Source organism: Corvus cornix, chromosome 3 (assembly GCF_000738735.6).
Source record: "Corvus cornix cornix isolate S_Up_H32 chromosome 3, ASM73873v5, whole genome shotgun sequence".
Lineage (NCBI taxonomy): Eukaryota > Metazoa > Chordata > Aves > Passeriformes > Corvidae > Corvus > Corvus cornix.
In genome coordinates this window covers 55,898,137-55,919,575 of record NC_047056.1, presented here as the reverse complement: position 1 = coordinate 55,919,575, position 21,439 = coordinate 55,898,137, and the positions used below count along the sequence as shown (strand labels likewise).

Here is a 21,439-nt window from a genome sequence, read left to right as displayed (position 1 = left end):
CCCTCCATGCATGTTGCCTGCACTGACTGTCAGCACAGTTAGTGCATTTATTCCCTCTTTCCTGTTTCACCCAATTAGTTCATACTGGTTGAACAGCATACCCAACACTGTGAGCTCCCTATAGAATTTTACCAGTGAAATTAAAATACTAATACCTGATATCTTTCAGATAGAAGGAGCAAGAACACTCAAAAGCAATTCCTAATATTGGCTGTAAGATACACAGATATCACAGTTCAAGTCACCGTGACAAGACACCAAGCTTTAGCCACCAACAAGACAACACAACCCACAGTAACTAGAAATAATTATCTTTGTAGAGAATGGATCATTTAAAGCTGTGGAAACAATGGAGTATAATGCACAGAATGAATGCATGTACATCTACCTTATGTTGTTCAAGCTTCCTGTGTATTGTGTTTGCTGTTTCCTCATGAGCTTGCTGAACAGTTACTTCTTCTCTCAGAGCGGCCTCTGCCCTGTAGAGCCAAGCACCTATGGTACCCAAAGGTGCAGGAAGAGATTTATCAAGGTGTATGTGCCAGTCAAGCATCTAGGAAATAAAAGTAGAAGGACTGAAATTCCTCCCTTGCTAAGTAATACAAACAAGTACACTGATAAAAATCAGACTTTACACTGTAAGATCAAACCCCCACGTAACAGAGTATAACTGAGACATAAATCTAGGCATATTACTCCGCATGAGTTTGGAAATTGCAGCATTCTGACATGCAACAAAATCTCTACAAGAATTTTTTGATTTACGTATTTCCCTTTCTGAATGGTAATTGAAGTACAGAACAATCACAAATAACCTGGAACAACTGAGAAGCAAAATATCTGGATTTCATCAGTTAATAGGCACAGTAAGGGATGCAAGACCTTCTTCTGCCATTGTCATTTAATTCATGCTCCTGCCTAAAATCTTTGTATCTTTATTTTGCACATACTTTTTCTATGTAAGGTTCAAATGAGTCTCAAAGGACGGTGGCTGGAGAACATAGCAGTAAAACACTGTGTCTGACTGGCAATGCCAGTTATGGGAGTGAAAACATCATGAAAATTATGTGAAAACTCCAGAATTTTAAACAGATCTTCTGTTAAATATATTACATAAAAATATATATATATATGCAGTATGGATATGTCCTAGTAATAATGTTTTATTAACTTTTTATTTGGGATAAACAGCATAACTTGCTTGGGATTTTTCATTCAGTTGCGTAAAATTCCAATCATAAATACTAATGTTAACTTATTACTTTTGCAAACAGGTCAAAAATAGAATTAAAACCTCATTTATTGGTAAAGTATTCAGTATTACACAGAAAGTTTTTTAGCGATACTAAAAAAATGTTGTATTAGAAATTCTCCAATAACTAGCAGTTTACATTAGAACACTGGGTTTGGAAGGTGCATTGTGTATGCTTTTCTTTCTATCAATAGTGTTTTGAACTTGGCTGAGCACTGTTATCATTCTTTCAAATAAAGGGAAATCTCAGAGTACAGTCCTTTTCTTGAAGTTCGTATTCTATCTTTGAGCAATATTAAAGATGATAGTACAGTAAATACTCTCAAAAAAAGGCAAAATAATTCAGCAGTGCCAGAAATTTGGTCCACTTTTAGGTTCCTAATGCCTAATAAAATCAATAGCAAACAGGTGTTTAAATGATTTTAAATTCCACCCTTCATTTAATAAAAAAATACATAGCACAATGATTTTCAGCTTACCCTGGAAGAAACTCTCTCCCATGCTTGCTTCACCACAGCTTGATCAAGTGATAATTTGCCATCTTTCCTTACTGACTGGGTTGCAAGTTCAAACTGTTTCCTTTTTACCTCATATTGTACTCTGAAATGCTTAAATGACTGCACAAAGAGAAAATCAAATCAATTGCGGTACAGAGTTAAGGAGCTAAATTCTTTAACATTTATGTAGTATAATAAGCTATGAAAAATTTGTACTGATCAGAGTCCTAATCTTTCCCAAAGAGGAACAGCACTTGTATATTTACTTCTATATTTATTATTTATATATAGGTTATCACTATATATAAATAAAAGGACTTCAATTATCAGATGCCTGAACCATATATGAAATGAGACAATAACTGATCAGATAAAATAGCAACTGGATTTAATGCTACTTGGGACAGTGGCTGCATTTAGAGAACAGTCAAGCTTCAGCAGAAAATTTAGACCAAGCTTTGTATTTCTTATTTGGACATTAACCTCTGAGAGAGTGGACGAAAATGAAACTCTAAGCCCTGTCCTCTCCACCTGTCACCTCATCCAGCCTTCAGTCATACCTCCCATCTCAGCTAAATCATGCAGGAGCTGGAAGGATGGCACAGACACAAGCTCTCTCCTAACTAGGACAGTCCCTCTCCATACTGCTGGGAAAACCTCCGTGTTAGGCAAACCATCTGTGCACTGTCCTATGTAGCAAAGCTCGAGCTGACATTATAATTCCTCCACCAATAACAGGCAAGACATTTTGTGTCCTTATTTCTTTAAACAACACTATACTCACTCTCATATATACAGATTGCTTAAAATACTGCAGTACATGTTACACATAATGATGACAATAATTTGTTATCATACATAATTCCCCTGCTGCTTACCTGGTATTTCTCTTGGAAGCTTGTTTCTGCCACCTGTGCTCTGGCTATGTCTCTTTCGAATTGTTCTGCCCACACTTTTAGGTCTCTTAGCACCAGTCTGTCTTCCTTCTATGATATAGTACAACCACACATTAAAAAAAAACATAGCAGCCTTTTAGTAGAGCTGTCAGATGTAGTCCAGAAATTATCATCTCTATGGCAAGTCAAGGTCATTAGCTGTAGTAAAAGCAGAAGTGCCCAATTCTCTCATCATTTACCTTCTTACAGTCTAAGTGAAAAGCACTTCCTCGGTATGAGAGAATTCAGCAACTAGACATGAGTCTTACAGTTGTGAAATCATGACAAACTGGAACATTGCAGTGTCAAAGCTATTATGTGTAGTTTTCATCTGATGTTAAATTAACACAAAGTTCTTTAAAGACATTTTTAAGCTATCCTAACTACTTCTAGTCTTCAACAGATTTTCAAAGTCAATTTTCAGTAGAAGTTAATTGAGCTGAGACAGGAGAGGATTTTTTATCTTTCACCACCATTTTATTAGCTGATCTGCTATTGCTGAAAAGAAAAGTTATTGTCTTATTGACTTCAGGGTAATCCTTAACATCAAGCTCCAAGTTCAGAAGTTAGCACAATATTTTGAATATTTTACCGCAGAAAACGAAAAGAAAGAAAACCCAATTATATTCAGTTTCTCTTCCTTCAATACCATTTTACAGCTTTGAAGAAAAGCGTATTTGTTTTACAGCTTTCCTTTAACATTTCAGTTTGTCATGTCACTGCAGCTTTGTAAGGCTGCAAAGTTCTCTGCAGAATTCAGTGACCTGGCAGTGGACAGAAAAATACTAACAGGAAGTCTCAGGTCTCTGAGCGTGTTATATCCAAAGGCTATCAAAAACCAGAAAGTATTCTGTGTAAGCAGGCTGGTCAAGTAGGATACAAATGTCCATCTCAGATTTCCAAACAATGAACCAGATGTGTTGGCTGTTAATCAGAAGCTACTTTTTGAAACCACAGAAGTCTTATTACTGTAAAATTTTTCAGAAACAAAGAACAAATCTGTCTATTACAGTGAACAAATGCAATATCTCATCATATAAGCTAACCAACTAAAATGAGTGATTACATTTCAAGCATTACATGAGAGAAGAAAAACTGGAACATAGGATAAAAAGAGCAGTCACTGACTGCATTTGAGAAACAAAGAACTGTCTTTTAAGAAACGATCCTGACATGGGAAAGAAGCCAATTTATGGTTCCTTTCTTTGAAAGCTTTCTAAAATATGTAAAATATAACTTCCCTTTTTAATTTTAAAAACACAGAGCTATTGCTCCATTTCAGCCAAGGAAAGGACAGGTTCCTCAGATAAGAAAGAAACCTTTGATGTAATTCTACTAATTCTTTTACTGAGCTTCTACTCAAAACAGTGGTGGTTGGTTGGACATAATTTTCACAACAGATGTGCAATTATCACAGTTATCTTGATAGCAGTTGCAGATAGATAGTTGCAGTGAGGTTAACATGCTGCTAGAGCAGCTGTGCTGGAACAAAGTTCTCTGTAGCTTATGCTCCTGTCTTGTGACACACAAAGGCTGGTATCTGAGAAACAGTATATGACAGATATGACATTCCCCGGCTCCAGCTACCTGTAATACTGAGCTTTCCTTGAACCCACACAGTGTCCCAAGAAGCAAAAACTCCTAGAGCTTCCAAATTCTCAATTCATTTAAATATAGAGAAGGAGAATAAAATTTCTATTCTTCTGATCTGTGTGTGGGGAAAAACCATCTTGATTCTTTGAGAAAACCAGCAAATTCATTACTATCCCCCTACGGGGAAAGTCATAGAATCATTTAGGTTGGAAAGACCTCTAAGATCATCAAATCCAACCAAGTAGAATATAAACAGAGAGAATCTTAACTCATTCAGCCATGAAAAAAAGAACTTTGGTATTAAATTCGCTCTATTCTTAAGAAGCTATAACTTTAGTGAGACTACTGAGATTTCTATTAGTATTTAGCTGCCAGGTCCATAAAAGCAATACTAAACTATGCATCTTAATGGATTGGAAATCCTGTAGCAATCTTACTGGCCGAAACTTTAAGGAAGACATTCTTGAAGTAATGAAGAGAACAAGTGTACCCCAATGTTCTGTACATTACTTCTAATTCAAACTATAAAATTCAGTTTCGTTAAACACTGTTTTATATTCCTCTATGGCTCACAATCATATTACTCCTTAAAGTAAGGGTTTGAAAAAGCATCTATGTGCCTGAAACTGTTCATACAGTAATCTGAGCAAAGCAGGTATTTTGCAAGGTTCCTGTCATCACAGTTTAAAAATTTGATAATGGCTAAAACCCAGTCTGACCAAATCTTCTTGAAATAGAGTATCTCTGGGATTAAAAATACCTCTGTGGTACCTGAAGATAAAGTCCACAGGAACAGCCCCATCTCCCTTAAACCACATACTATTTCTCTGATCCTAAGTGAAAAGATTAAGTAAACAGGTGGCATTTAGCCTTCTGTATTTTAAAAAACTATTTATTTAGGCAAACTTTTGATTACTTTGTTTAATTGCAAAAGAAGTAAGTGCTTCAGTAACCACCTAACTGGATGCTATAAAAGACATTGTGCAAAAATGCATGCTAAACCTTTTATTTATTTATTCATATCTTTTCGCAGGTTTCCAGTTCAGTACCTCACTTATCACCTGCAAATTAGATTCTGTAGTCCCTGGTTGACACTAAAGCACTTTAAAGTCTCAGTTTGGGTAATCAACAGAAGAGATTCACTTTCTTAGATACCAAGGCACTTGTCATCAACACCCAGCAGATACAATGAGCTATCGTTCTTGAAAAAAGACTTTCATTAGTGCCTAGTCATTCTTACTCCTAATAAAAAAATATCAAAAGGACATTCTCACAGATATGTAAACTATTTTCTAAAGCCTTCATATGTGAAGTAGTATACAGATCAGAACATAAACCACCAAATGGAAGTTATCTAGAATAAATATAACTATTTGCCCTTTCTCCAGCATGAGGACCATTGATCTGTGATCCATTTATTCATCTAAAATCCTGTGGTTCCCTCAGTATGCTACTTCCAAGCAGCACTTTAAAATATTAATTTATCCTTACACAATTCCATGAATATTCACTGATTTGTAGAGATAAACAGAACTGGAGCACTCAACTGACAAGGAACATCAAAGAAAGTATTTAGAGAAAAATGTTTATGAGTTCCAATATGATAAGGAGGTAAATTTTAAATTTGCAAAGAAGCTTTTCAGCCCAGACTCAAAATCAAAGCATTATTTCATTAACTGATATGCCAGAGTTAATTTGAAAATAACGTAATACAGAATACTCCAGGGTTTGAAGAGCTAAAAATATCATGAGAATCTTAATTAGGGACTGGAAAAGGAGTATTTTGCTTAGTTTTCTAATATGTAATTATAAACTAGGTGAACTGTTCAAATTCCCAGGCACAGACACAACAGAATTTTCAAATATTACCTTTTAAATCCAAAAAAGTTGTCACATGTTTTTCAGGGACATTGAACTATTGTATTGCATATGTACTGAGAAAATGAAGTCCCTTCAAAAAAGTTTATGCATAAATTAAATTGCTTATGCTGTTCCTTTTGAAAACTCTAGCTGATATATATATATATAAATGTTACTGGATGTATATATGTTACTGAAACTCACTCCCTGAAAGCAGTATCACAGACAGGGTGAGTGCTGAGCCAGGCATCACCTTCAGGGATGAGCTATTAAAGACTATCTGCAGAAGCAGACTAAATCCCTGGAAAAGCTCAGACAGCTATTTTTGCAGCTGCTGCTCAGGAAATTCCTCTTACACTGGGGAACTCTGCTGGCATAAAAATGTCAGAGATGACAGGAATATCTTCTGAATTACTTGCTCATCAGAGCATGAGAAGAGAAAGACTTTACATCAGAAATATTTTGAGGGTGTGATCTTTAAGTACAGTTAAATTTATACCATGATAAGGAAATTGGCAGAGCTTTTACCACTTCAAATCTCCTCTGACTTAACAAGCAATGCACTGCGGCTGTGTAAGCCTAAGGACATAAAAAGTCCCATTAAAGGTGCCCAAACGTGCTTGAATGGATTGAGAATATTGGAATAATTCTGCTATCAGTATAAATCTTTGCTTCAATACATCACTAGTTAGATATACATAATGTGAGATGAAGATGAACCCTTGATCCTAGTCACTTGAAAATAATCTATTTTACATATTTATTTAGAAAAAAAATCCCAACCAAAAAACCTCTAAGAACGTGGAATCTAGGCAGCTAATTGGATCGGGTCAAACTATAAACACTATTGACTGACTGCAGTGACATCTACTATTTATTTCACAATATATTCACTTCTGCTGTCTTCCAATTTCACCTGTGAATGCTCATTTCATGTACTTCATATCATATACTTCATTTCATATACTCTGTGTTAGATTTCTGAACTTCTCTCAGTTAATACTAGAAAGTTAGAAGTATCTAAAAGTCTAGGATGGTTAAAAAAGTATATTTTTTAAAATATCATAATTTAGATGAAAAAGGAGCAGCACATGTCATGCGATTACAGATGACTACGCTCTCCTTCCAACCCACAGGCCACATACATAACTTACACAATCATACACTCTAGTATCTACTCTATAAACCTAAAGACATACAAAAATACCCATCTAAAATGAGATTAGATGTGTAGAAACATTGAACTAAATCTATTTATTTCATGTTTATAGCTATACTTAAGAAAACCAAAAGCATAGTCTGAGATTTATTATAGGAAAGTTAACTTGCTTTACTATAGTATTTCCCTTATTTTCAAAATAAAGCATTAGGCTCTTAGAATCAGCTCACGTAAGAGAGAGGACCTAGATTCATCATGTTAATCTATTGCTTTTCTAGAAAGATTACCTTGAGGTTAGCAAACCAGTGTACATTAAAAAAACCCCAAATCTAAAGTCGAGTAAGTGCAGGATGAAAAAAGATAACAACCATGAAAGGTCCAATTCAAGCAATTATTCTGAACATATACCCTTACCTTAAATTTCATAAAAGAAATGACAAAAGTTGGGATATCTTGAAGTTCCTAGCAATATGAAACAAATGGGAAAACGAGAAGCAGGAAAAAAAAAAAGAAGCAAAATAAAATAAAATAAAGCAAAGCAGGCAGAAAGTCCAGAAAGAATAGTAAGAGCCACACATGTAGGAATACCAAGATGTACTTAGAACTATTATCAAGTTCACATGTCTGTATCACATCTAGTGAAGCAGTTTTCTTATTAGATCTGATTTCCAGGTTGCTAGTCACTAAAAGATTTATTTTATCTGGCCAAATAATTACTTACCTTAGAGTAACTGTGATTCTTTGAGATGTGTTGACTACACAAGTTCACGTATGTTCATAGCTGGTCCATGAATGAGACATTAGATCCCTTTTAATTCTGGAAATGCACATGCAAATAGCTATTCCCTCTGACCACAAATAACGGATAAGCTTCAATCATTACTTCACTTCTTCCAAAGAAAATTCTTTATAAACTGAGCATTGAATCAGGAGGGAAGATGAACAGGAATTTGTGCGGACAACACATCTTGAGGAAACACAGTAGCAGCTGAGCTGTCTGGAGGGTGGGTAAGAGGGTTAAAAATCTTCCCTTGCCCTCCCTCTCCATGCCAAAATTCACCCAAAGTCCAGTCTGAAGTAGGACTCTTCTAACTAAATGTAGGCATCTGCAACTGAGATAGGCCCTTTTCAGTTCTTTAGGCAAGATAGATAAAAGCAGTTGTATCTAACATTTACTGTCCAACTTATTCTACAGCAGGCACTTAACACATCAGGTAATACATACCCTTAAACAAGAAATTAGGATTACTCCAAGAGTTCAGCGGACAAGAGTCTCACAAAGTTATGTCCCCCAGGTACCTGGATTGTGTGATAAGTATTTCTTTGGACTGTACTTCAGGAGAAAGACAGAAAGGCTAAAAATAGGGGGATTATACTGGTCACTAAAACAAACAAATTTTTTAATCAACTGCCAACAACATTTTATCTATCATTTCCTAAGGGATGGATTAATCTGTTTTATCTCTGTTGATATGCTCTGCAACACAGCCTTCCAGAGGATAGTTTGTTTAGGACACCGTCTTAAGAAAGATGCCATCTGGGAAAGTGTCTATCTCTTGCTGACTACAGGTGGAGTGTTACAAGCTTTTAGATTTTAAAGGTGAGTCCTGTCCTAAGTAACTAAACTAACCAAATAATGTAAAGATGGACATGGATACTCCAGGACAGTAAAAAGGAATATAGTTCTTCCTCCAGGAAACAAAGAGGACCTTACCAACAATGATGATTTCTAATGATGACATTAGAAATTCAGGGCAATGTCAAATTCTTACTTTCTTCTCAAAGTCTGAGCCTTACTGGTTTCTGCAGTGTGACATGCAAGGGGTCAGCACTTCTACCAGAATTAATGTGGATTGCTATTGGAATATCTTAGTGATATATAAGAAGAGGAAGTGGTTCTGAAATCAGCATGTTAGCATGTCAAACTGATTTGTGTTGTTCTGCTTCCTAGTAATTCAGTTGGAATTCTGGATGCAACTCATTAATTGCCCTTTCATAACTTGTGTGCTAGCATCTCTGTGGGTATAGCCAGAGACAGGCAGAGCATGGAATGGCTGAACCCTGCATTCTCCTGCATCATCTCTGCATAAAGCTTGGGGGAAGGGGGTGAGGTTGTTCCTCAAAACCCAATCCCAGCACAGGCAGAAAGCCTTGCCAAGGCTGTTGGCATCAGAAGCTGCCCAGTGTGCCATGGTATGGGGATGGAAGGATTGCCCTAGCCTGAAAAGGCCACAGCACGAGGCTTCAGTGCTCACTCAGTCCTCTTCAGCAGCCCCACTGCTCAGTGGGATGATGAGACACTGGCACAAGTATGTCCTCAGATTAATGCTGCAGGAAGGAAAATTGCAAGTTCCAGTGCTCAGGCACTGGAATCAAAAAGCAAAGCTACAGCTACCTCAGCCTCACACAGCCATAAGGAAGGAGACTCACTCGTTTCAAAGCTCTTTTCTACCTCTGTAGGGAATGCAGAGAAACACAGATAAAAAATGCTTCTTCTTTCTCTCTTGCTGAGGCTGAGCAGATTGTCTCAGCAGTGCTTCCCGTGTTTGCCATGAAGAAAGCAAATCAGGACTAGGAAGTGAGTCATGATAACTTGGCATTGCTGAGTATATCATTCCAGTGCAAAGCCAATGCACTAGAGCATACATAAATCATATTCCAAGGAAAAAACATGACTGAAAACAATTCCTTAGAACAAACAGTTAAACATCTGTGTGAAACAGAAAGGAACACATGTCAAAATTGTAAATGCCGCTCAGGCATAAAAGCCTGAAGGCTGTACCTAAGCAATATCTTGGACCATTCTTGTTCTTATCCAGATACCCAGTGCGATAGAAACATAAATGACACATTGCTTCAGGTAACAAATTATTGAAATCTCATTGGTGTTATGCTTAAAAACCTGTTAAGAAACTGTAGGATTCACTGGTTTGCTACTATCTACAATAACTGTGTTATTTTTTGCTCCCACTACACATCAAAAGAGGAAAATATCTGCAGGATCACCATTTTATTTTCTCCACCTACTAAACATCTGCAACACTTGTTCCTTTATTCTGAGCTAAACTTTCCCAGTTTTCTTATTGTGCTTGCTTGTCACTTGAACTGCTCATCAAAAGGAAATAAACTGTAAGAAAATTTTAAAATGTATTTATAAAGCCCCCTTTCATTATAAACTGTTTTATGGTTATGCAACAGAAACTTACATCATTCTCTGGCACATCAGTCACTGTATGATGAGGATCGGGATAGTACTTCAAAAACTGGGCTACATAGGTCATGACAGACTTTTCATCTGGCTTTTCAACATCCACATCTAGACAAGTATAAAACATGGAAAATTAAATTTTTAGCTGAATAGCATAAAATGCTGTTTAAATGTCTAAACACTATGAATTAGCACATCTGGCTTCACTATGCAAGTAGTTCCGATTTTTTCAACTATGAATTAGGTACCTTCTGGATCAAGGAGCCTTGGAATTCCTAGTTCTGCTTCTGCAATTGTGAAGGCTTCTTCCAGGTTTTCTCTGTTTGACCTTCCCCTCACTTTCTCCATGTCCACTAAATCTGGCCGGATAGCATGAATAACAGAATGAAATGCAACACCACTCCTCCAACTTTGTCCAAAATCTTTGATTTCAATTCCAACTTGCCTAAAGAATATGAAAAGGAAAGAAGTTACTAATAACATCAAGACTACATGAAACAGTGAGGGAGACATGAATGCTCCACCCAGTGGTTACCCATCATTAAACCTAAACCACTTGTTCCTGTAATGCTTAATCAAGTCAAATACAGCTCCATCCATCCACTGCATAAATTAAATTCTGCCTATGAAGATCCAAGTGTTTTTTATCATATACATGATGTATTTGTCTCCAGTGGGCTTGCTAGTGGCAATAAGCCATGAAGCAATGAGCAATGAAGTGCACCAAAGTTCTCATATGACATCCACAGAGTCTGTGAATGTACACACTTCCATTCACCGTTCCCTCCCTCCTTAAAAATCTCACTCCATTAAAACTGCTGCAGTTCAATTAGGTACATCACTATCAAACAAAATACCAAAAAACCTCCACTAACCTGTTATTTTTCAAAATGATAGCATGAACAGTGACATCACTGCTGTTCAGAGGAAACTATAACACACAAATTTCTCTATGTTCTTATCAAAAGCATAAATGATACTATAACCCAGAACACTTAATATGTCCAATAAAAAATAAACACAAATGATCCAGAAATAGCAATATACAGTAAGAAAGTAATCAGAACTGAATCACTGCTTCTTTTACCAGTAATTCTGAAAGGCACGGGGGTCCACTGACAGCAAGACTGTTTTTAACTTTGAGCAAGCAAGCAAGCATCCTTTCAGGACACTAAGACACTAAGGTAGTCTTGCCATCAGGAGGTTCAAGCAATAGTAACTGAGTGAAGCTCCATTTAAATCTCACTATGATCAGTGAAACACTTTCACTGACTTTAAGGAAGTAATCCTTGCAAACTACAATGTCAAACAGGCCTAGGTGAAGTGTACCACTAGGTATCACTAGGCTTCTTTCAACACATTTTATCTACTCTTCCCAATAAAACTGACAGTTTAGTTTATGAACCTATTTTGCATTTTGTTTGTTTGCATGTCTGGAAATAGAAGCTGATCACTTTCCACTGCTGGTATCTTACCAACAACAGTGCAAAGGAAGAAACTCAAATCAGACTGCACTGCACCATAAGTTACTGTATTCTACCTGTGGATAACGTCTGAATCTTTGCAATTACATTTCTTTTTTCTGAGGCACCATTCAATAACTGAACATTTCCCCTCTATACTTTGCACAATTGATGTATTCAAATACCAGTGATTCTTTAATTGGAGCAAATAAATCCATGTTATTTTACACCTCTCATATGTATTTTCTTATTTTGGAAGCTATCAAACTACTATAGTATCGTTGACCTAATTTACGTGAGCGGTTAATGCCTTCTTGAAAGCTGAAACAGCATGGGATAATCTTACAGAATAAAGGAGAAAATTCTTAAGTTAACAAGACATAGCAAGAAATAACTCCAAAATAATTTGGATTAAGAAGAATGAAGATCCAGGGCAATGTGTGTAGTAATATTTCCATTGTATCAAAGAACTGCAGAAGGATATACATAACTTTTCATCGCTTGCCTTTCAACAGCAAGTGCCAGGATTTTGTGTTCCTACAAGCTTTCACTGAGGAATGCTTAGTCAGTGTGGTACTGGCAGTGTCACATCAAGTGTTTTGGCAGCGGGACTAATGCACTGTCATTCAGACATCTAATTCCCCTTTCAGCTCCTCATTCTGTCAGAGATAATCCCATTCATTTGTCAGAAGCTATAAAATATGATTGCATGCAAAATTAATGTAAATCATTACTTATTACTTGATTGTTGTACGGTTCAGCCTCAGTTGTCAAAAACAATATGATGAGGGGCTATATAATTATATACATTGGAAGGTACTGTAAAAATACAGAGTGAAAGGATGATTCCTGACTGAGAGAGCTCAGAATCTGAACAAAAAGCTTGCACTTAAAATATAAAATCAGTTCATCTGTAGGTTACTCACTTTGCTGCTGTGTACTGTAACCATTTTAACAAAGCCTTCCTGGCGCTTCCTTGGACCTTGGTTACCACCTTCCGTTTGCTTGGGGGACTTGCAGTTTCTGAACTGACAACACTTTCCACAGAAGAAGCACTGCTAGACAAGGGCTGCAGCTGTGGGAGGTTGCTGGTAAGCTCTTCAATCTGCAGGGAAAAAATGTTAATAGACTCTTTGTAGATAATCTTCTTAATTCACACCAGTTTCTTTAATAATTTCCCAATAAAACTGTCCAAAATAAAGTAGGGCAGAAGCTGTGATTAACTGTGTTTTATTTAAATATACATTAAAGGAGCTTTAAAAACACTAATGTATGTCCCCAGGTGATTGTCTTAAATTCAGAAGCACTAGGCATCTAAACATCACTGACTTGACACTCTAAATTTGGAACAATATGCAAGTGTGTCATGTTATCTATTATGACAAATTATCACCAAAATAGGAGACGATGGCTTACATGTAGTTTGAGTTCAGATTATAAAATAATCCACTAATTTCAGAGGAGGCTCATTCAATTAAAGAGTGGCAGTAAACTCAATGATCTCATCTGGATAGTTTTTTTTACTTCCTGTTGTACTGTTCCAGCATAAATTCAATTGTGTTTTTGCTTAGAGGTACCTTGTGAAGAAACAGTGAATGTACTACAGGCAAAGTGCATTAATAGTGCTTGTTGAGGGTGTAGGACAGTAATTATGCCTTTCATCAAATGAAAATCATTAACTTGATTATTTTAAGAACATTAATTTGACTAACAATTTGGTTCTTTAACATGACAAAGCTATAACCAGAGGATGTTGCAAGATTTTTTATGCTGTCCTCTTAAAATCCAAAGTTTTGTCACATGGCAGAATGAGTCTGCCAGAATGAGAACCACAGCTCCCATGTATTTCTGCTTTCAATAATGTTAAAATTATGTATCTGCCTGTGACAACTATAGAGAAGGTCAAAAAATGATGAAGTAAAACTGATGCAGAGAACTAGTTTCAGTAAGTCTGAGGAGCATCATTTTCTCAGTTCATCTCAAGGAGCTATAAATGAAAATGCTAATATCATTCTGACTAACTTTTATTCTGACAAATTCTGAACTATTGAGGCGTTCCCTGAGACATTACAAGGGAGCCAAAGAACTCCATAAATAAGAGCAATAAAATTAGTTGTTATTTTAAGTGTTGAACAGTGACTCACTTTGTTAACTCATGGTCAGGATTTAGAAGCCAGTTTTTCCTCCCACCTAACTTCAACAGAATGCAAGTGCTCTCTCCTCTACAAATTCAACCCTTTCTCAATCTACATCATTCACAGCTAAATTATATCCCTGCAAATATCTGCATCTTCCAGTGAAATCACCAGTGAATCATGTTTACACGTATGGTTTGAGAATAATTACTAACTGACACCCAGTGCACTGGAGTTAAACTTACAGCACAGTCACCACTGCCATTGCTAAAGACACTTGTAACACGAATCCACAATTATGTTCCTCTTTTGCTACATTGTATTCTTTAGAGAAAGCAGAAGAATATGTTTCAGTGACGAAGGAACTCCGTTCTAGGCAAAGACCAATTTACTCCACAGAAAAGTATCTAATTTTACTCAATGTGAAGCATCCCTACCATCAACTGTTGCTTTATCCAGGAATTACAAAGTGATTTAGTTACAGTGAAAGACTGTAACTACACCAGTTCATATAAAGGGATGATCTGAACCATTGTTTGAGCAAGCAACTCTGAAGTATAAAAAATGTAGTACCTGAAAATATAAAATTATGGTCCAAACCAAGCCAAGCACAATAGAAGGTCTGCCATCAGCAATATCAGTTGAGTTTATGTTGACAAGCTTAATCTATGCAGAAGAGAAAACATGTGTTACTGTCACATACAAAGAATAGCAATTATGAAATGCATTTCAAATAAGTTTTCTATCAGAAATGCATTTCTGCAAAACAAGTTTTTCAATTAAAAAACCCCCAAACACTGAATAGTGCAATTTCACACTTAGACAAGTATAATTTCACATTTAGGAAAGTTTTGCAAGTAATGGGAAACTTTTAAGACTAATCCATGCTATTATTTGTAGAAAAAATAATTTCAAGCAGAAAGAAAAATAAAAATTAGATAGAAACACTGTACAAACCGGAGATCCTCTGTATACGGACTAGCGTGAAAAGCAAAAGGAAAAATATGATACAAAAATAAATTTTAAAATATTAGGTAAATGCATTAATCTAATTTTTTAATGGAAAGAAAGCACATTTTTGGCATATCTTACAATAAAATTTAATCAGGAGAGCAACTGAAATACTCTGCAACAGATTTTAAATTATGCAGGGTTCCTTGATACAGTTCTAACCCATGTGTAATGAAAAGAGAAAGTGAGTTTAAAAATAAAAATATAAAAAGGAAAGGAGTGGAAAAAGCATAAACAAAAGAAAAGGGAAAAAGAGAATGCCACAGTTCTCCTGCAAAGAGCATTTTATTGTAAAGGATATCAAAACCACTGATTAAGGCCCCTTTGCAAGACAAGCCTAACAATAGCTCTTTTAAAAATAGAGTGGGAAAAAATTAGTTGTCCAAGGTCAAATTAGATTTTTCAACAGAAATGGGAACAGATTTCATGACTATTAACTCTCAACTGCTAATCTATAGTCTGAATAAAATATCACCCTAAAAGAAGTTCATAAGACAGAAGGAAATAAAGAGGGGAATGAATTTATGATAAAGAAACTGACATGTAGATATTGCTCAAGGAAATTTAAAAAAGTAGTATTGGAAAATCAGCAACTATGTTAGTATTTACTTCCTTGGCAAAACTAAGAGTCAGACATCAATCATGATAAAAATATGAATGACTGCTAAAGTGCCCACGCACTACAAGCTTGTTCAAGGACAAAGGTTGTGGAAAAACTTTGGTGAACAGTCTAAAGAAAAGCTGGACAACGACTTTAAGTGACCTCATTTGTCTCTCCAAAACAGACAAAAGACTGCATTTCTCTGAATCCGCAACTGGAAAACCACTAGACAATGTCAAGAGCAAACAAAACATTGTTGTCCAGACCTCTAAGTTTTTTTCAGAATTTAATCTGCATAGGCTGCTTTGGAAGAGGCAGAGCAGAAGTCCCCATAAGTTACATTTTCAATCCTCTCCACCAAGACATTGCCAAGACTCTAGGAAATTTGACATTACTAGTTTCTCCATCAGTGAATAAGGAAAATTTTCTATTCCCTATCTTAAAAAAATATACCTCATTCTCTCAGCTAGACCAATTCCAACAAAAGCTTTTCTTTTTCTAGAAAGTGGGGCTATTTTAGCATCTATTACAAATCAAAAGATTTACAGGGACTCAGCTAATGCTTCTGATCAGGCCACTGTTCACAGAAGCATAGTCCATCTAGTGTAGTTATTGAGTTACCTTTATCTTATACACCATTAAGACGGATCTAAAACTAAAAATAAACTTTTCAGAACCATGAGAAAACCAGTTTTGTCTAGAATACTACCTGTTAATTGAGAGCTGAAGTTTGTAGTGTAACAGGAGTATTAGCAGAAGTCTCTCTGGATAGTGAAAATAGTAAGTTGATTAAATGTGTAATAAGGTTTTTTTATGGGAGAGCCCATGGAGAAAGGAGATCCTGTCTGCATTTGTTGCCCTTTGAGTACAGCCCAGGGATGGCATTCAGCTGCTGAAGAAGCATTTATTGTCTGAACAGTATCCCCACCTCCTCTGGGAGGCGAAGAATGACAGACGGGATAGATGCATCCTTTAGGTTACATTCAGCTTATGGAACACAGCTATCGACCACCCTGATACACCTGACACCCTGCATATTTCCAACTCCCTGTAAGGAGAAAATCTGGCATGTTAACACAACAATTACAAAGAAACTAAGACAAGTCTGGACAAAGATACTGAGATACCAGACGGAAAAATGCAGTGCTCTGGCAATCTCTTGATCCTTGGAGGGTCAGTTTCCCAGCTGCACTGCTACAGTATTTCTGGGATCTAAGCTGGATCACCCACCACGCTGTGACATGTAAACTGGGGAAGTCTGGGTACTTTTCTCTTCGCCCCAGCCTTGTCTTAGGTTACAGAGGTCTCACTAGGGAACAGCTCTGTCTGTACCTGAGCTTCCTCCCTCAGGCTCCATATGATATGGTTTGCATTAACAAACTATAATTCCTCAAATAGAGAAATTGTGAGCTAAAGCGGAATTCCAGGAACATATTTGCTTTGGTTATACATTTTCAATTTTAAACAGTTCTCTTTTAGATTTATTTTTACGGGCATCTGCTAAGATTGTTTCCCATATAACATAAATGCAATTAGGTTTGGATGTTAGAGAGCCAAGGAGAGGTAAAGATTGCCAAAATCCAACAACTCCCAATGTACAGAATTGTGGAGACATAAAATTCATCAGGGGTAACATCTGCACTGAGAAAAATTGAACTAAATGCAGAAATAAGGGGAAAAAAATACCTATAATCTAACGAAAAAATCCAGATCTGAGTTATTACAGTACAGAGAGAAGTCAGGAAAAAGGGTAGAAATACATTGCTTTTATATGATATTCATACTAAGATCAAAATGAGTTTTTAAGTTTTCTTCTTTTGTTCAATTTATAATTTTTTTTTTCTTTTCTACAACAGCCACAGCACTGACTGGACCAGTACAAATCCAGGAATTAGTCTGAAGTCCTGGAAAGCTAATACGGGGTCACCTTCCCCTTTATTTTCATATCTATAACTTCAGGGAGTAGATTTTTGCGTTTAAAAGCTAGTGAAGACCAGAAATCTATTTTTTAATTATAAATTCATGTCTCTCCTGAACTAAAGTTCATTCTTTGCTAAGAACAGCAACAGGGAAGTAGAAATCATGAGGAGCCAAAGAGCACAGTAAAAAAAAAAAAAAAAAAAGGAAATCCTCCAAGGTGATTCATTGTTAATCAAAAAAAAAAAACCAAACCAACAAGTTTCACCCTATGCATTGCCACATATTAGTGTTGGACTGCATAATTTTTACTTTAAAGCAGTTTTCAGGCACTGTGTAGAAACATAGCTCAGATTTTGGAGAATAAAAACAGATGGGTGGATACAAATCACATCCTTATGGTGACAAAGGAAAAAAAAAATTAAAACCAGGGCTAAGTGCTACCATACCTACCCGTCTACCTTCTAGAAACTTCAGAGCTGTGCCAATGTTGGCTACCCAGTGAATTCTCTTCAGCTGACGTCCCTGCTCACAAGGCTTAAAGAAAAAGAACAGATTAAACTTCAATCAGATTTATGCCAATTTGCTTCAAAAAATGAAGTTCCAGATTACAGTCAATGGCCATGTAAAAAAGCTTCTTGGAACAGTTAAATTGTTGGATTGTATCTTTGCATATAGATCACAGGGAGGACTGACAGATACAGGGGACACAAGTGCAATAATTCCATTATAAAAAAGTCACATATGTCTTAAAAATCACAGGATGCAAGCTGTTGGCTTCAGTCCATAAACATCATTAAATCAGAGAACTGTTTTTCTTATGTAAAGTAACTACTACTGTTTCTGCACACATGCAAACACATATATATGTGTGTGTGTATATATATATGCATTTGAGAGAAGACAACATTCTCTCAGTGACATATTTTTGCCTGCAATGTATAAGTCAAAGTGGTTGTTATTTTTACAAATCAGTCTGCAGTGAAGACATTTTACCTATGGATTTTCATCCCATCTCTCTAATACCTTACTGGCAATTAAAATCTCAGCTAAATTCCCATTGAACAATGAACTACGCTGAACTTTAGACACGCAGGCTAAAAAAAAAGACAGAATTCTTTCAATTTGATCAAGAAAATATGCTAGGTTTCTAATACTCTACAGTGGAATCAAATTCCCCACGGAATTTTATATTGTAATGCAAATGTGCAAAATTGTAATTTAAATTCCCATTCATGATGCTACAAATGGATTTAACAAAGGCCTACTATAAATTCTGAATACCTCTTGTAGTTACTACAGGATATCATACGCTGGTATACATAACCTTTAAGTTCACCAGACACTATTCTAGTTTTGGAATATCTCTTGTCTTTCCCTAAGTAATATAGGCAGGATACAATCCAGTGAATTTCACTGTAACAGGTGCCGTCATTAAAATTCTTTCCCTGTTTTACTACTTGTGGTTCGCCACAAGAGGGAGGCTGTCTTACACTAACAGAAACTGAAATGGGTATATTGCAACGGAGCAGAAACACACTGTAAAGCACATCTTTATCCCATTTCATAGTAAAATCGCTTTTGCAGTTTGATTTACTACCTAATTTTGGGATTCCCCTGCAATCGAAACAGAGGTGAAATATGAAAAGGAGAGCACTTGCAAACTGCCTTCATGTGAGGGAGCCTGTAACACCTGAGCCCTGGAGCCAGCTGAACGACAGACAGCTGCACTGCTCCTTCAGACACTGACACCTGATCTGCAAGCTGTTTAGGGAAAACTCAGAGCCCTTGGCCTAAAATCCTTTCGTTTTTCTCCTCCATGCACAAAACTAGCCTGCCTCCCAAGAGACAGCCTATTTGCTGTGTGGACACCATCCCCTCTGCACTTAACTTGGCTGTGAAAAAGCCATTTGGCATCATTTAAGGTACTTTACAGTAGCAGAGCAGCTGTCAAGGCAAATGGATATAAGCCCCCATGAAATTTGAGGAGCTTGTATGAGATTTTTTGAGGCAAAGCCATAAATTTAACAAGAAATGACTCATTTTTCCAAGATGTATAGAAGTAACTTGCAGTTTAGACCTTGACAGTGTCATAGCAGCAAAGCCCAGACAAACTGCAAAGACTAATACAAATAAGAAATTTTTATAAACTACACGGCAAAATTAATAAAAAATGCATACAATCAAGCGTGCCTGTAATAATCTGTAATAATGCTTTGTAATCAGATAATCCACTCCGTGAAAAACTTAGTTTCCTATGTAAGAGCAAGTTTTTGTACAGTATTGAAATAGAGAAACTTATTAGAAAATTGTATCCACAGAAATTACGCAACTATCTTGTATATTTAGAAGGAAGAAAGTTCTTACCAGCTTTTGCCCTGAAAGAATCTCCAAAAGAGCAATAAGCATTACCCCGTCTTTGATATCTTCAAACAGGTCATTCACCAGCATGGGAGGATTGCGCTGAGAAGGGAGAAGGTTTCAGATATTATAAAAGCTCACCAGGATTACATCCTACCTCTCTTCCTTTTGAACAGAAACCCAAAGAGAGTGGCTGGTCCCCTTCTTCGTGTTTTATAATGTTTAATATCAACATATCCTTTAACCACTGCTTTGCCACGACACTGTTTACTTAACATTTCTGGCACAGGACTGTAACACTTTGTGGATTTCTGCCACTGATGATACAAAGAAAAAACCTCCTGGTCCCTGAAACAAGCAGAGAAACACACCAGCAGCTGCCTCTGGTTCTATAAAATACACAGAACTTACAGATGTACTATTATAGTCACATTCAGTCCATCAGATTATTTTCCCTAGTGTTAACTATTTCACAGGAATTTCACTCTTTCAGTCTGAGCAATAGAAGGAGGTGTATGAAGGGAAGATCCCTTGAGTGGTGTAGCAGGTTGAGTGATGCTGCCACTTACTTGCAGCTCACAGTTCCTACACTGCGTTGCTGTATTTTCCTTCCTCTCCTCCAGCCTTGCAGGCTTCTGGTGCTGTCAGAATTATGTCAGCTCCTACTTAACACAAACTGCTCACAAAATGTCTTTACATTCACAAGAACAACAATGACAACACTCAAAAATATGTAAACAGGTGATTTTTCAGAAATTTTAAATAACATGGTCACATAATAAAACTCTGTATTCTTAAATGCACCCCAGTTTGTGGAACTACTGCTCTCAGCTGGTCAGTAGATTAATGATCACAAAATGACTCTCAGAAACAAAAAGTTTAAACTTGGTCCAGCTGAAAATCAGAATAAGCATCCTCCAGCTTCCATCAGCTTGTGAGAATTCATATACCTTATGATGATGAAAACAATAATGATGATGATAATAATGATACTAATAACAATACCTGCTAATTCACTAAAATTACAATGTGAGTACAAAATTCTTGAAACTACTTTATGTTTAATAATTTACTTTTGGGGCACTTGTTAAAAAAAGTGCTTGTACAACAATTTATGGATTACTTTTTTTGTGTAGAAATAAAGATTTGAAAAAATGAATCTAACAAATGAAACATTGCTCTTGAGAAGGTAAAAATGCAATAACAAATCAGGAGAAAGCAAAAGATTCTGGCTCCCCAAATAAAAAAAAAAATTTCGGCTTGGATAAACTAGTATTTCAACGAAACATAATTTTGGCATAAAGTGAAAAAAGAATTCCTCTGCTGGAGCAGACTTCATCTGAGATTTGACATGCTCTAATAGTCACACTAGTAGAAGAGCCTATTTTCTCGTGTATATAAAATAAAGCAGCACTACAACTCATTATGAGGGTATATCTAGTCATAG

The 21,439-nt window shown here is 36.3% G+C and overlaps 1 protein-coding gene across 1 annotated transcript in view; it reads right to left on the bottom strand.

Moving 5' to 3' along the window:
* The window catches only part of SYNE1 (spectrin repeat containing nuclear envelope protein 1), a 294,515-nt gene that overhangs the window by 212,477 nt on the left and 60,599 nt on the right, over positions 1-21,439 (bottom strand). Inside the window, 10 exon segments of the mRNA XM_039568730.1 lie at positions 389-553; positions 1,732-1,869; positions 2,628-2,735; positions 10,503-10,612; positions 10,753-10,949; positions 12,894-13,072; positions 14,676-14,768; positions 15,060-15,080; positions 18,085-18,168; positions 19,999-20,094. Of these exon segments, the coding sequence (XP_039424664.1) occupies positions 389-553; positions 1,732-1,869; positions 2,628-2,735; positions 10,503-10,612; positions 10,753-10,949; positions 12,894-13,072; positions 14,676-14,768; positions 15,060-15,080; positions 18,085-18,168; positions 19,999-20,094 (1,191 nt within the window).